The sequence below is a fragment of the Pygocentrus nattereri genome, chromosome 4, assembly GCF_015220715.1.
Source record: "Pygocentrus nattereri isolate fPygNat1 chromosome 4, fPygNat1.pri, whole genome shotgun sequence".
NCBI lineage: Eukaryota > Metazoa > Chordata > Actinopteri > Characiformes > Serrasalmidae > Pygocentrus > Pygocentrus nattereri.
The window spans coordinates 3303947-3320051 of record NC_051214.1 but is presented as its reverse complement, the minus strand read 5'-3'; the positions used below and the strand labels follow the sequence as shown (position 1 = coordinate 3320051).

At 42.9% G+C, this 16105-nt stretch overlaps 2 protein-coding genes across 6 annotated transcripts in view; one reads left to right on the top strand and one right to left on the bottom strand.

Moving 5' to 3' along the window:
* Positions 1-16105, bottom strand: part of LOC108441302 (A-kinase anchor protein 7) — a 58248-nt gene that overhangs the window by 38697 nt on the left and 3446 nt on the right. For all 4 annotated transcript variants that reach the window (XM_017720770.2, XM_017720771.2, XM_017720772.2 and 1 more), the window contains exons 3-7: positions 13274-13425; positions 12150-12286; positions 10114-10274; positions 8635-8747; positions 5294-5441 (exon numbers count right to left, since the gene is read on the bottom strand). In XM_017720770.2, the coding sequence (XP_017576259.1) occupies positions 5294-5441; positions 8635-8747; positions 10114-10274; positions 12150-12286; positions 13274-13425 (711 nt within the window). The remainder of the gene's footprint in view (positions 1-5293; positions 5442-8634; positions 8748-10113; positions 10275-12149; positions 12287-13273; positions 13426-16105) is intronic.
* Positions 13495-16105, top strand: part of epb41l2 (erythrocyte membrane protein band 4.1 like 2) — a 136947-nt gene continuing 134336 nt past the window's right edge. For both annotated transcript variants that reach the window (XM_037537590.1, XM_037537589.1), the window contains exon 1: positions 13495-13817. The gene's annotated coding sequence lies outside the window, so the exon portion shown is untranslated. The remainder of the gene's footprint in view (positions 13818-16105) is intronic.

Below are 16105 nucleotides of genomic sequence, written 5' to 3'. Positions count from 1 at the left end.
GATAGATAGATAGATCGACGGATGGGTGGATGTATAGATAGATAGATAGATAGATAGATAGATAGATAGATAGATAGATAGATAGATAGATAGATAGATAGACGGATGGGTGGATGTATAGATAGATAGATAGATAGATAGATAGATAGATAGATAGATAGATAGATAGATAGATCGACGGATGGGTGGATGTATAGATAGATAGATAGATAGATCGACGGATGGGTGGATGTATAGATAGATAGATAGATAGATAGATAGATAGATAGATAGATAGATAGATAGATAGACAGAAAAAAGACATAGATGGATAGACAGACAGTCAGACAGATAGACAGACAGACGGATGGATGGATGTATAGATCTCTCTGTTCTAGTTCATCCCAAAGGTGTGTGATGGGGTTGAGGTCAGGACTCTGTGAGGACCAGTCAGGTTCCTCCACTCCAAACTCACCCAGTCGTGCCTTTACAGAGCCGAGCTCGTCAGTTCGACCCTCTACTGCCAGTGTTAGTCTATCCAGACTTTTACCCACCTGTTAGTAATGAGTGTGGATAAAACCCCTGAACTCAGTAATTAGGAGGGAGTCCCAAAGCTTTTGTCCATATAGTGAATCAGTACAAAAAAGCGTGAGAAAGCCACGGTCAGTTGTGCTGTAATGTCCACACTGGGTGTGTCTAATATGAGAAATTCCAAGCAGACAGACGAGAGAAATAATAGTCATATCAGTAACCGCGGGTCGATAGTGATTAAATAAACCTGATCCTCAGTTATATGAGCACCATTACACCCCTGTACATCGTCTTTCCTTCAGATATGATGTAATATTGATCTCGCTGCTCCTAAAGCAGAGGAAAATATACTGTAACGTGTCTCTGCAACCGAAATGGAAAGATCCCTAAATTCCTGGCATCCCTAATAACTAAATACGCTGATAGATCTTGACACTAATCATTATTCCAGGTTTAACTTTTAAGATTCTGACGGCTAATTTTCTTTATTATTCATTATTCGTCAATATTTCCTTTAAAATGTCAAAGATATTTGCACAAACATTTATCTTCTGCAATAATTGACTCATCTTTGGTTATATCTGGATCCAGTGGAAATGAATTATGCTGTGGGAACACGAACTCCACACTCTAAGCACCACATAGGGGCAGCGGTGAGCAGGACAGAAAGACACTTCCTCACCAGAAGTAGGCAAAAGCAGAACTGCTACACATCTGGTGCTCTCCATGTTTGTAAGCTCTTCTAGAAGAAGCATTTGGTGCAATACCTTAAGGCTGCCAGTAGAGAGCAGTATTGATCATCACACTTTCATTAACTGGCCACTTTATTAGAAACACCCACCTTGTGCTTCCACTAGCTGGCCACTTTATTAGAAACACCCACCTTTTGCTTCCACTAGCTGGCCACTTTATTAGAAACACCCACCTTTTGCTTCCACTAGCTGGCCACTTTATTAGAAACACCCACCTTGTGCTTCCACTACCTGGCCACTTTATTAGAAACACCCACCTTGTGCTTCCACTCAATGGCCACTTTATTAGAAACACCCACCTTGTGCTTCCACTAGCTGGCCACTTTATTAGAAACACCCACCTTGTGCTTCCACTCAATGGCCACTTTATTAGAAACACCCACCTTGTGGTTCCACTCATTGGCCACTTTATTAGAAACACCCACCTTGTGCTTCCACTCAATGGCCACTTTATTAGAAACACCCACCTTGTGCTTCCACTAGCTGGCCACTTTATTAGAAACACCCACCTTGTGCTTCCACTCAATGGCCACTTTATTAGAAACACCCACCTTGTGCTTCCACTCAATGGCCACTTTATTAGAAACACCCACCTTGTGCTTCCACTAGCTGGCCACTTTATTAGAAACACCTACCTTATACTTCCACAAACTGGCCACTTTATTAGAAACACCTACCTTATACTTCCACTAGCTGGCCACTTTATTAGAAACACCCACCTTGTGCTTCCACTCAATGGCCACTTTATTAGAAACACCCACCTTGTGCTTCCACTCAATGGCCACTTTATTAGAAACACCCACCTTGTGCTTCCACTCACTGGCCACTTTATTAGAAACACCTACCTTATACTTCCACAAACTGGCCACTTTATTAGACACACCTACCTTATACTTCCACTAGCTGGCCACTTTATTAGACACACCTACCTTATACTTCCACTAGCTGGCCACTTTATTAGAAACACCTACTTTGTGCTTCCACTAGCTGGCCACTTTAATAGAAACACCCACCTTACAGGTGTAAAATTACAAATTGTATCCCCTCTGTTGATCAGCTGCTCTCTATCCCATTCCTATCCCATGACCTGAGGATTGATTTTCACTAGGCATGTGTGGTGCTGCTAAGCGTAACTGCCAGATGGAGGAGTCTTTGTGTATCAGTGCTCTCAGGGCTCTGAGCGCACCAAGGCTGCCCTCTCTCGAGTCATCATGCTCACCTGTGAGTGGCGTGTAGCTCCAGAATGGAGAAACTTCAGTACAGATACACCAAAAAATACTAAAGTACAGAAACTAATTACATTTACTCAGTTACTGTCCAGCACTGTCGGATTCTAGCTCGGCGTTCTCTTCTGTTTGTTTTTATGGATCTGCCTGTTTTACATGTTTCGGCCAACTGGTTTTCCAATCATATAATTTCCACCTCATCACAACAAAGGTCTACAATAAAAACCACCAGTAAACAAGGAAAATAAATCATTAATAAAGCAGGGAATCTCTGAAGTTAAGTGATACTTTTTTAATCCCACAAACGGCGAAATTCCACCTCCGCATTTAACCCATCCGTGAAGTGAAACACCACACACACACACTAGGGGGCAGTGAGCACACTTGCCCGGAGCGGTGGGCAGCCCTATCCACGGCACCCGTGGAGCAGTTGGGGGTTAGGTGTCTTGCTCAAGGACACCTCAGTCATGGACTGTCGGCTCTGGGGATTGAACCGGCAACCTTCCGGTCACAGGGCCAGATCCCTAACCTCCAGCCCACGACTGCTCAAATTTGCTATTCAAAATCAGATGCTGGCGGTGACGGTCAGTGACTGCAACGACCTTTTTTCTTCTTCTGTTGCAAAACAATTACAAACACCTAAAACACCTGCACACTCGTCTTCACCAAAACTAATATCGCTCTTCGTTTTGTGAGGCTCTGCGGCACAAAATCAGCTGTTATGCTGGGATAGAGGTGACGGAGGACACGAGGAAACCAACCTGCTTTGAAAATGAACTGCAAAACTGAACCACCGCACTGAAGCAGAGTCTGCAGACCTTCACGGACACCGGTCAAAAGTTTGGAATCACTTGTCATAATAACTTTTATTTGTTTTAACAAGTAGCTTACACACTGATTATAGATTATACAGACTCTTTAAAAAGATGGTTCTTCAAGAGTTCTTTAGTAATGACCATGGTTCTAGAACCATTTTCCTTAATAAAAAACCCTTGAAGAACCATCTTTTTTAAGAGTGTAGTGTACGGTGTCATCAAAGAAAGCAAACGAATGGATCCTACACCAAATCGCTTCTCGCTCGAAGCCCAGAGAACCAAACTGAAGCTCTTATTTTGGACACATTCTGAGAAGAACCAGTTCACTGGAAAAGACTGCTATGCTTGGAAGAGTTAGAAGCACTTTGGGAGCAAAGTTATTAAATATTATACTATAAATAACATCTGTGACAAGATTTGATCACCACTTTGGAAATATGAATTATTCTGGATTCTGATTTTCTTCTAACTTCATTCTGGGTATTGGCTTCATTAGAACAGTTCTGTTCCTCATTCTAGGCCAGGGTTCGCAGCCCAAACGTTAAGAGCCGTTTTGTCCTTTCAATAAAAATCTAAACACTTTGGGAGCTTCAACATTTTATTCCCATTTTACCATCTTGGCTGTGAATGTGTCTCAGTGGGTGCTGATGTGCTAATATAGACTAAAAACTATAATATAAACTAAAACTCAGACGGACTTTGCTCTGCTTTAGTCTTCAGCTCAGCTACAGCCGCTTTTCTCGCATCTCCAGCAGGAAACTTTTCCTCTAAACTGGATCAGTTTCTTGTAAAACGTCTCTCAACGTTCGTCTTTTTACGAGGCTGAAGTCGCTTCTCATTCTCCAGCTTCTTGTTTGAATTCCCCCGTTCCACCTTAAACGGTGCCTGAGGCAGTAACTGCTGCACCATTTAAGGTGGAACGGAAGAATTCGAATGGAAAGCTGGCGAATGAGAAACTTCAGCCTCGGGACTTTTTAGCGTTTCAGTTTGCAGTTTGCAGTTTCAGTTGCAGATTAAACGTATCAGGAAACCAGCTGGAGTGACTATAAACACTAATCAGTCCATTCGTCACCAAATTATCGATGTTCGTCTTAAATCTCTCTCTTTACCGTTTCGTAGCTACTAGCTGGGCGAGACTGTTGTCTGTGTTGCTATGGTGACCAGCCGTCTGCGCTGATCTTCAGGGTTAAAGGGTGAATCAGCAGTTCTACATTAACTCCAGCGTTTAAGACCATTTACTGTTAAACTGGGAGCCAGTTTATTTAGTGCCCTACTAATTAACTGAAACTCTATGATGTCATAGTGTCTCAGCATCACATTAGAAACATTTTACAGGCTTATCTCCCACCAGACAAAATGTTGACTCCAAACTTTTGAATGGTACTGTCCAAACTACAGATAGAAATCTCAGTGATTTGATCTGAATATGATTCTTTAAGCAACAACTCAGTGAATCATATATTACTCTAATTCACAAAGGCGTACACAGTATATGAATTCACAAATGTGGAACTGTTTACACAATAATCAAATACAGATAATAAAAACAACTCGCTAAGATATTTAGTGGGAATACATAGCTTAGTGGGTGCCATAACTTTTTCACAGGCTACATTTTATGTATTTTTCCCCCCCAATATGATAAATTCAGTAAATAAACAGTAATTGTGTATTAAAGTGTGCAGAGGTTATTACATTATTACATTGTTGGTTAATAAATTTGCACATATTTTATTGAAAATGTTAATCATCAAATTATAAAACCTGTCATAAAACACACACACACACACACACACACACACACACACACACACACACACACACACACCTCATTATAAAACCTGTTATAAAATCTTTCATAAAGTTCCCAAATCAAACTGAACCGTCACTTTCAGATCAAAGCAGTGTGATTTAAACGCATCCTGAGTCCCTCCGTCCTCTAACACTGGGGTCACTTCTGTCCACGCGAAGCCGAAGCGCTTGTACTCACCGAAGGTGACCGTCTTCTCGCGATGGTAATATCCATCGGCCGACTTCTTCTTCAACATGGAGCACAGGTCCAGCGTACACACGCTCTCCTCACCGAACTCCCTCTGCTCGAACGGGGCGTACAGAGCCGCGTCCAGCTTCCTAATTCCCTGAGAAACACACACACAGAACGTGTGACGAGACGACACATCAAATAGACACACACACACACACACAGACCTCAATCAGACAGACAGACAGATACACACACACACACACACACACAGACCTCAATCAGACAGACAGACAGATACACACACACACACACAGACCTCAATCAGACAGACAGACACACACACACACACACACACAGACCTCAATCAGACAGACAGACACACACACACACATACACACACACCTCAATCAGGCAGACAGACACACACACACACACAAACAGACCTCAATCAGGCAGACAGACAGACACACACACACACACATCTCAAACAGGCACACACTCACACTCCAGGACCATATTGTACAGTAGGGGGTGGGGGGGCCGTCTGTCGAGGCCGATAACCTCGGCAGGAAGTGTGTGTGTTGGGGGGATTAAGGAGTGTGTCGCTCCCATCCTGAATATGAAGACTCAAACACAAACACGTCAAACAGTCAGAGGGTCGACACCCGCACGTACTGCGCATCTGACCAGCTAACAGACACCTCTTTCAGTCCATCCATCATGAAATCTACACACCATGTAAAGAACAACAGGAATTTTCTAATATCAAAAACTGAAAAACGGAGAGGAGCGATATATATTTATATACACACACACACACACACACACACACACACATATATATATACACACACACACCACCCATCTCCTGAGTTGTACACATATGTATACACTGTATATATGTATACTGTATACAGGTACTGCGCATGTGCAATACTACCTGTAGATTATTCACTGATATTTTAGAGTAAAAATATTATCCTGTGTTTTCATTGGAACTTACTGAATTTCCTACACGTCTTGTAGTTGGTAAATAAAAACATTGATTCTGATTCTCAAAGCAGGCCTTTTCACACAAATGAGCCTCCTGACCAATCACAGGACTCATGTGATCGAAAAAGTCCGTCATTCTGTAATAATAACAGAAGAACGAGGGCTAATGACAAATAAGGATAAAAGTGCGGAGAAGAAGGAACGGACGAGTGTGTTTGAGCTGTATTTCTTGCTGAGCGGTGTGTGTGTGTGCGCTGGCAGATGAAGGTGATTCACACTGAGATCTGTCTGCTCGCTCGCTCCCCCGCTCTCTCCCTCTCTCTCTCTCTCTCAATCTCTCTCTCTCTCACTCCCTCAGTCTTTCTCTTTCTCCCTCTCTCTCTCTCTCACTCCCTCAGTCTTTCTCTTTCTCCCTCTCTCTCTCTCTCACTCCCTCAGTCTTTCTCTTTCTCTCTTTCTCCCTCTCTCTCTCTCACTCCCTCAGTCTTTCTCTTTCTCCCTCTCTCTCTCTCTCACTCCCTCAGTCTTTCTCTTTCTCTCTCTCTCTCTCTCTCTCTCTCTCACTCCCTCAGTCTTTCTCTTTCTCTCTCTCTCTCTCTCTCTCTCTCACTCCCTCAGTCTTTCTCTTTCTCCCTCTCTCTCTCTCTCACTCCCTCAGTCTTTCTCTTTCTCCATCTCTCTCTCTCTCTCTCTCTCCCTCTCTATCTCTCTCTCTCTCTTTCACTCCCTCCCTCAGTCTTTCTCTTTCTCCCTCTCTCTCTCTCACTCCCTCAGTCTTTCTCTTTCTCTCTCTCTCTCAATCTCTCATGCTCTCTCTCTCTCTCTCACGCTGTCTCCCTCTCTCTCTCACTGCCTCTCTTTCTCTCTCTCTTTCTCTCCCTCTCTCTCCATCTCTCACTACCTCTCCCTCTCTCTCTCAATCTCTCTCTCTCTCACTCCCTCAGTCTTTCTCTTTCTCCATCTCTCTCTCTCTCTCAATCTCTCAATCTCTCTCTCTCTCTCTCCCTCTCCCTCTCTCTCAATCTCTCTCTCTCTCTCCCTCTCTCTCTCTCTCTCTCTCTCTCACTCCATCTCTCTCTCTCTCACTCCCTCAGTCTTTCTCTTTCTCTCTCTCAATCTCTCATGCTCTCTCTCTCTCTCTCTCACACTGTCTCCCTCTCTCTCTCACTGCCTCTCTTTCTCTCTCTCCTTCTCTTTCTCTCCCTCTCTCTCCATCTCTCACTACCTCTCTCTTTCTCTCTCTCTCGCTCTTTCGCTTGCTCTCTCTCTCTCTCGCACTTTCTCTTGCTCTCTCTCTCTCTCTCTCTCTCTCTCTCTCTCTCTCTCTCTCTCTCTCTCTCTACACCCAGTTTTGAGAAGGTCCTGCCTCCTTTGTTAATGATTGCGTTTACATGCACTCAATAATGCGACTGTACTCGAATATCTGCAGCTATCTGATTATTCAAATGGTCATGTAAACGCCACACTCCGATCTAGAAAGCTGATAAAGAGGCTGGATTGTAGCTCAGTAGTCAGATTTCTCAGGGCTGTGAGCTCTTACTCTGATTTCTTTCAGATTTCTCAGTCTGAGCATGTGCGAAAACAGACGGCGGCACCGGAAATAAGCCAGCAGCGTGGAACCAATACATGAAATGAAGGATGCAAAGATTCATCTTCTAGATGACGTTTGTTCATATTTTCAGGTAAAGTGGCGTTAATGACAGATTTGAGTCACTTACCTAAACGAGTGGGAAACATCGAGTCAGGGAGATCGGAGCAGAAAATCGGATTTGAGCAATGAGGCTTGTCACGCGAACATAGCTATAGATTCTATTTTGTCTGTTCCAACGTTTTAAATCTAAAAAACAATCGCAATTAATATCGTGAAAACGTCTTCATCATATCATATTTCTGTCATATCGACCACCCGTAGTACAATCTGTACTTTCTTCCCGATCCTCCGCTGCAACGTTACGCCCAAAACGTTATGCCGATGTCTGCGGCTGCCAGTCAGAATCCATCTTCAGCCTCGTTCAAGCAGCTAATCCAGTAACCCATTCAATACGGTTACATGCTCTTGAGTAATCAGATAACGGGAAACTCCAGGTCTACACGAGTCACGCAGAATTCCAGCCAATAAACGCGCAGAATCAGACGTGACGTAAAGCATGTTTTCAACTACGAATCATGATGAAATATCAATTCTTCTACATACGAACCCTGACGTCATACGGTCTGAAAAGTTTCACGATCTGCAAGCTTCACGCGATTTCTCTACTTGGTTTAATGAGAATTAATTAACTGGTAGTTCATATCGGAGATGGTAAGTAAGGTTTAACCATCAGGAAGCGGTCAGAAAAGCCAGTGAGTCTCACCTGACGCCGCAGTTTAGGAGCTCGAGAAAGCTTGATGAAGGTCAGGTGAGGTTTGAAGTCTTTCTGATCTCCAGACGAGACGCCTTTCTCCTCGAACGCCCTTCTGACTGAGTCTGAGGGTGAGAGAGAGAGAGAGAGGGAGAGAGAGAGGGAGGGAGAGAGAGAGAGAGAGAGAGAGAGAAAGGGGCTATTTAGAGATCAGAACAAGCAGGTCTAAAACCGCACCTCCACTTTTAATGTAAGACAAGGAGATAATCAATACAGAGAGGAGAGAAAGAGGGAGAGAGAGAGAGAGAGAGAGAGAGAGGGAGAGAGAGAGAGAGAGAGAGAGAGGGGGTGAGGGAGAGAGAGAGAGGGAGAGAGAGGTATGGAGAGAGAGAGAGGAAGGGAAAGAGAGATAGAGAAAGAGAAAGAGAGAGAGAGAGAGAGAGAGAGCAGGATGGAGGGAAGGAGGAGGGGGTGTAGACAGGGACTGAACAGGGAGAACAGCAGTCGATCAGTAGAACAGAGGATCCCACTCGTCTCTCTTTCCCGTTATACATCATGGAATTATAAACACGCTGCCCATCAAAAGTTTGGGGACAAACGGAACTTTTGGAAAGGTTATTAACACAGCACAGCACAACACAACACAGCACAGCACAGCACAGCACAACACAGCACAGCACAGCACAGCACAGCACAACACAGCACAACACAGCACAGCACAGCACAGCACAGCACAACACAGCACAGCACAACACAACACAACACAACACAGCACAGCACAGCACAGCACAGCACAACACAACACAGCACAGCACAGCACAGCATGTGATGGAGTATTAAAGGTAAAGAATGGACTGATGGAGTATTAAAGGTATAGAACGGAGTGATGGAGTATTAAAGGTAAAGAATGGACTGATGGAGTATTAAAGGTATAGAACGGACTGATGGAGTATTAAAGGTAAAGAATGGACTGATGGAGTATTAAAGGTATAGAACGGACTGATGGAGTATTAAAGGTATAGAACGGAGTGATGGAGTATTAAAGGTAAAGAATGGACTGATGGAGTATTAAAGGTAAAGAATGGACTGATGGAGTATTAAAGGTATAGAACAGAGTGATGGAGTATTAAAGGTGAAGAATGGAGTGATGGAGTATTAAAGGTAAAGAATGGACTGATGGAGTATTAAAGGTATAGAATGGAGTGATGGAGTATTAAAGGTGAAGAACGGAGTGATGTAGTATTAAAGGTATAGAACGGAGTGATGGAGTATTAAAGGTGAAGAACGGAGTGATGTAGTATTAAAGGTATAGAACGGAGTGATGGAGTATTAAAGGTGAAGAACGGAGTGATGTAGTATTAAAGGTATAGAACGGAGTGATGGAGTATTAAAGGTAAAGTACGGAGTGATGGCGTATTAAAGGTAAAGAACGGAGTGATGGAGTATTAAAGGTGAAGAACGGAGTGATGGAGTATTAAAGGTGAAGTTTACCTGCGATGCTGATGAGGGCGCTGAGATGTTCCCCCTCTTCGATCTTAATGAAGGCTACTTCCTGTCTGAAGTGACCAATGCCACGGAACGGCATCGTGAGGCTCCGCCCCCCCAGCAGGGCCCTCAGAGTGGGCTGCATCTCCTCCAGAGCTGCTGCAGCACTGAGTACAAACACAGACCCTCCAGTCAGAGGCTCCATCCACAGGAACCGAAGATTACTGCCATCCTGTCACATAACTCTACATATTCATCCTGCATAAGCCCTATAGGCCATGGTATTAATCATATAAGCATAACCAATATAATAACATTTACATTTACATGCAAGTATTCAAAATAAAACCTAATAAAATAGATTTCAGAGCATAAAAAGATTTCAGAGCATAGTCCAGAGGTCACTAACAAGCGGACTGCGTTCCAAGTCTGGACCCAGACCCTGTCCTACGCAGACCTGGACCTATAACTGATAAGCTATGGAGAATTATTTAATTTCGATGGGGTGGTCCTGTTTTAATCGGCGTATCATTTCTAGTCATCACGGTGCCGGTTTAGCGGCCCAGGAGACTCACAGACCAATCGCATGCGTTGTCAATATCACACGTGACGCTACTCAGCCAATCATATCTGTGCATTACGATGGGCTCTGAGACTGGAGTGGGACGGATGAGGCGAGAAACAGCAGTCAGAGAGGAAAGTGAGCCAGAGGGAAGCTGGCAAAGTGGCAGTAAATGTTGTTGAAATCTGACTGAACTGGACTTTATTTGATCCGATATTCCGCTGTCGACTGTATAAGATGCTGATATTCCTACTCGGCTACTTCAGTAAACAGTATATGGCACTGAATCAATAATGCAAGTCAGACATTGAGGTTTGGACCTTCGCTTGAGGAAATTTTCACTAACTGGACTTCATTGAATTTTAATTAAAGACCCCTGGCTTAGACTATGAAATGACATCAAATATACTATCAATAAGAAAGCAGGCATCTTCCTAGTGTGTGTGTACACATATATATATATATATATATATATATATATATATATATATATATATATGTATATATAAGGTTCATCTAATCAACCCTTCATTAATCATGTGGATTGCTAAGGATGGAAATTATGTTTATCTGTTAATGTTAAATATATTTTTTACTAGCATTATATAACAAGACGTCTGCACAGCACTATATATTTGTGTATATGCATATAGCACACAGACAAAAGAGTATTGGGACACACCTCGTTGTAATTGAGTTCAGGTGTTTCAGCCACACCTATGATAACAGGTGGATGAAATTCAGTACACAGCCTCCATCTCCATAGACAAACACCGGCCGCAGAGGGCCATACTGACGAGCTCAGTGACTTTAAACATGGCACTGACTTAGGACGTCACCTCTGCAACAAGTCAGTTTGTGAAATCCTGCTAGATCTGCCCCAGACAACTGTAAGTGTTATTGCTGTGGAATTGAAGCAACTAGGCACAACAATAGCTCAGCCATGGAAAGGTATACGACGCAATCTCAGAGTGGAGCTGCCGAGTGCTAAAGCAAAAAATGTCTATCCTCTGTTGAATCAGTCAATGCAGAGCTCCAAACTGCCTCTGGAAGCAACATCAGCTCAGGAACTGTGCGTTAGGAATTTCATGAAATGAAGCTCTTTTATACCCAATCATGTTTGACCTGTTGCCAATCGACTACCAGCCTTTTGTTACTCCTGTCCCAACTTTTTGGAACGTGTTGTTGGACTCAAACAAGATTGGACTCATTCAAAATGGGCAAATATTGTTCAAAAAACAACAAAATTTCTATCTTTGTATTATTTTCAACAAAATTCAGGGCTTAAATGATTTGCATATCATTGCATTTTTTTTTGGTTTTATTTACATTTTGCACAGCGTCCCAACAATTTGGGAATTAGGGTGGTATTAAGAAGTTCAGTTACAACTGAAATCTAAACAATGATAAAAATCTTCCGTTCTTCTGCTCACGTGGTCATGATTATGAGTGCTGTGTGTGTGCAGGGGTGAGTACGTACGCGTGCACCTCCTCCGGTGTGGCCAGGTGTGTGACGAGCAGCGTGATGTGGAGGGTGCCCACAGGAATCAAAGCTCTGGAGAGACGAGGCTCCTTCTGCAGAATATCTGCCTGAAGCTCCTCCACGGCCTGCTTTATCTGATACACACACACACAGCCTTCTATAAAAGGAATACAGTCAAATTCACAGTCTCCTCCACTTTCACCCCAAATGTAGTCGATCAGCCAAGAAGGTTTGGTGTCTGAAGCTAAAGGGCTTTTCGAGGAGTAATGGGGCCGTTTCTCCTGCATAGGATGTCACCCGTCTTCCTGCAGGTGCCGTCATGTGGAGGGCTTTGTCACTTGTTTTGACATTTGGCTTCCTAATACAATGCACTGCCAGTTATGGCATAACTGTCCGAATACTTTTGGGGGACACTGGACCTCATCACTACATGAAACGTATTAAGTGTGGCTTCATAACAGGGATATGACCATAAAGCAATAATATTGCCTCATTTTGCAGTTTGGCTTCCAATAAAATCGGAAACTCTGTGAATCCTTGATGTGGTTAAATGCCAGCCTGCATTATTCTGACTGGCATTACTTACTTTTGTTGGATTTGAGTTTTCAAAACATTTGTGATTGATCAGCTAACAACTTTATACTGCAACCTTCTGTGATATGCATTTTACAATAAGAAATATTCCTACATTAATTAATAAATGACATATTGTGCAGCCCTAGTGCTTAAAACATAAAAATAAGCAAGAAATATGAGGTACTGTACTATGCTTAGTAATTATAATAAATATAATAAGCTACACTAAAATATTAGATACAATACATTTAGTTATCATTCTATTTGCACTATATATTGAACATCAATAGTAAAAATCATAGTAACTATAATAATTTTAAGTTAATTATATTTAAAATTGCAATTAAAAATGACTTATGCCGTACTATAATTCATCTTTATAATTAAATTAGTTTTATATCAACTCTTTTTTTATATCATTACTGTCATTTCCTATTGATTAATGTTAATTATTCATTATTGCGGTGAATTTAAGGTGTCTCTAAATTTAAGATGGCACTGAATTGTCGTCGTCACTGCTGTTGAGCAGTATAGACCAGCCACACCTTTTGGTTGGTGATGGGTATTGAGACGAAGTAGTTCGGCCGAGGGGAGCCTTTTTTCTTCTTTTTCTCCTTCTCTCCGTCCTCCTCGCTCTCCGCCCGTCCCTTCGCCGCTCTCTTTCTCTTTTTCTCCGCGCTTGTCTCGCCACCAGCGACTGAAAAGCACACACACATCACCGTCTGTGTATTACAGTGTTTATCTCCTCTCTAAAGACTCATTAGACTGCAGAAGTCATTAAACCTCAATAGAAATCAAGTCTAAACCGACCGCAAGAAAAGACAACAGGCGCATTCTTCACACAGACAACGGGCCAGCTGGCCAGATCTGAATACGCCGCCCAGCTGCAGTGCTAGGACGATCCTAGCATCACTTGGCAACGTGAAAACACTCCGTACCAAATTAGTGAAGGCTGAGGGGTGCACGAGTCCTCTCGGAGTGTCCGTCTGTCGCACTACGATGCTTACGCTGAAGAAAACGATGAGCCTCTCACCTGGGAGAGGACCGGGGACGGCAGCCACTCGGTGAAATCAGCCCAATGTTTATAAGGTACGTGGTCTTTCTCCTGCTGTCAGCAGTGGTGGACAGTAACTGAGTAACTGAGTAACTGAGTATCTGAGTAAATGTAATTAGTTTCTGTACTTTAGTATTTTTGGTGTATCTGTACTGAAGTTTCTCCGTTCTGGGCGACTTTTTCCTTTCACTCCACTACATTTCAGAGTCTAATATCCGACTTTTTCCTCCTACATTTTGAGAAATCTGTCGTTCCTTTTGGTTTCTGTGTGTATAAAAACGTAACATGTCAAAACGAAAGAAGCGCAAAGCCAGAGCACCAATCAGGGCCCAGCGGTCACTTTGTTTAGAGCTGGTTTTGACCTGTTGGTCATACCGACCCAGTGCAGCACGCGGTTCAACGTCAGCGCAGCAGCGTAAAACTTTGGGAGAGTCTGTTCAACATAAATGATGAACTAACCTAACTTTGTGTAAATAGAGCTCAATATAGAAATATGTCCACATATGCAGTCGAGACTGACGCGGCTTTTTTCTGAATTTCTACAAACACCATTTCATTTTATAGTAAATGAGTTTGGGCTGGTTTATGTTTATGAACAGACGCCTACAGATCAACATAGTAAAGGAGCTCATCTGTGATCCTGAGTTTAAAGCCAGTTTTTATTCTATTTTTTTTTCAGTTTTTATTTTATTATTTACTCTTAAACTTGGAACTAAGTTGAATTAAGTTAATTACTCTTTTACTACTTTTACTTTATACTTAAGTACATATGAAAGTAAATACTTTAGTACTTTTACTCAAGTGGAGGTCTAAAGGGAGGAACTTCTACTTTTACTGGAGGAATATTTTACCTTGGGGGTCTCGACTTTAACTCCAGCACATGGTTTGTGTGCTTTGTCCGCCGCTGGCTGTCAGAAGACGAGTCCAAACCTACACAGTGTATACTAGAGCCATGAAATGTGGATAAAACAATGCTGAATTTTCTATTCATCTTAACTAAGCTTTTCTAAAATCTCTTCAGGGATATGCTTCAGTGGCAAAAATGATTAAACTGTAAATTGAATTTGAGACTTCTCAGTTTCAGTTTCAGTTGACGTAAGGCTACGTTCACACAGCAGGTCAAAGCGGCCCAAGTCTGATCTTTTTCTCCATATGTGACACAGATGTGTGTCTGTGTGTCAGTGTGAACAGATAAACACACCGAATCTGACATTTTTAATTCCAATCCGAGACGCTTTCGTATGCCGCACTGAAATCCGACCCGTATCCGATCTGCGGCAGTGCGACTCTGTGCGTCTGAACAGCCTGATCGGAATTCATGCGACTTTTACGCCAATCCAACTCAACATTCGTCATCATTTCATGCTGCTGAGACTCATAAACGTATAGGCTGAAGATTCTGTACAAAAATAGAGGAGACTCATCGCAGCTGCTCCGGGTTTAAAGAGGTCTCTAACGAAACGGCCGAGCGCGGCCGGAGGAGCCCGAGGCTGCAGCGTCAGAGATCAGATTAAACAATGCGAGGACACGAACCAAAGAAGTGGCCGAGGCCAAATAACGTGCCCTTTTTACGGCGAACTCGAACACACTGTGGGTGATGAGCCCAGCTGTCAACCACTGGAACTTCATTATCGCTCCTGTGAGGCTGACGAAGACGAAACTGAAGCTCCGGGGGCGACTGGAGTTCGTTGGCAGTCGTGATTGTGAAGGTCTGTTCTTCTGCAGGTCAGTTCAGGAGCTGGTCAGACTAACAGGTCACATTTAAAAGAAATCGGATTTGGGGAGAAAATCTGATTTGGGCCACTTTTACCTGCTGTGTGAACGTAGCCTTAACCTCTTATTCACCAGGGTATATTTTGGTTTGGCCATCTGAAATTTTGCGACCAAATCGTGAGGCAAATTATTCAGTAACTGCATGAAATAGATGTACATTTTTATTTATTTACTAAAACACAGAACATGGGTTTTATGATCTCCACATATCACTACATGCTCACAATTTACTGCTGAAGGCCAAAAATCTCCGCCGCTCTTTTTCTAAAAGTGATGTTTCCAGAGCAGATCACTGAAGAGACGCCGTCTGTTTATAGTTTAGAGCCCAGATTTGGGGAAAAACGGGTCGACTTTCAGTAGAAAAACAAAGTTCAGCTTCTTTTATTATAAGGGTTTAAAATGACGTCACCGTCTATTAGACTGGAGAGAAGAGCTACAGCCTCACACGACGCCCAGCTTCTGAATGGAGCTTATGGAGTATGAACGTTATGGAGAACATGAGGTGTGTTTTGGAACCACCAGTGGTCCTGAGGAGTTGAAGGGGTTAAGC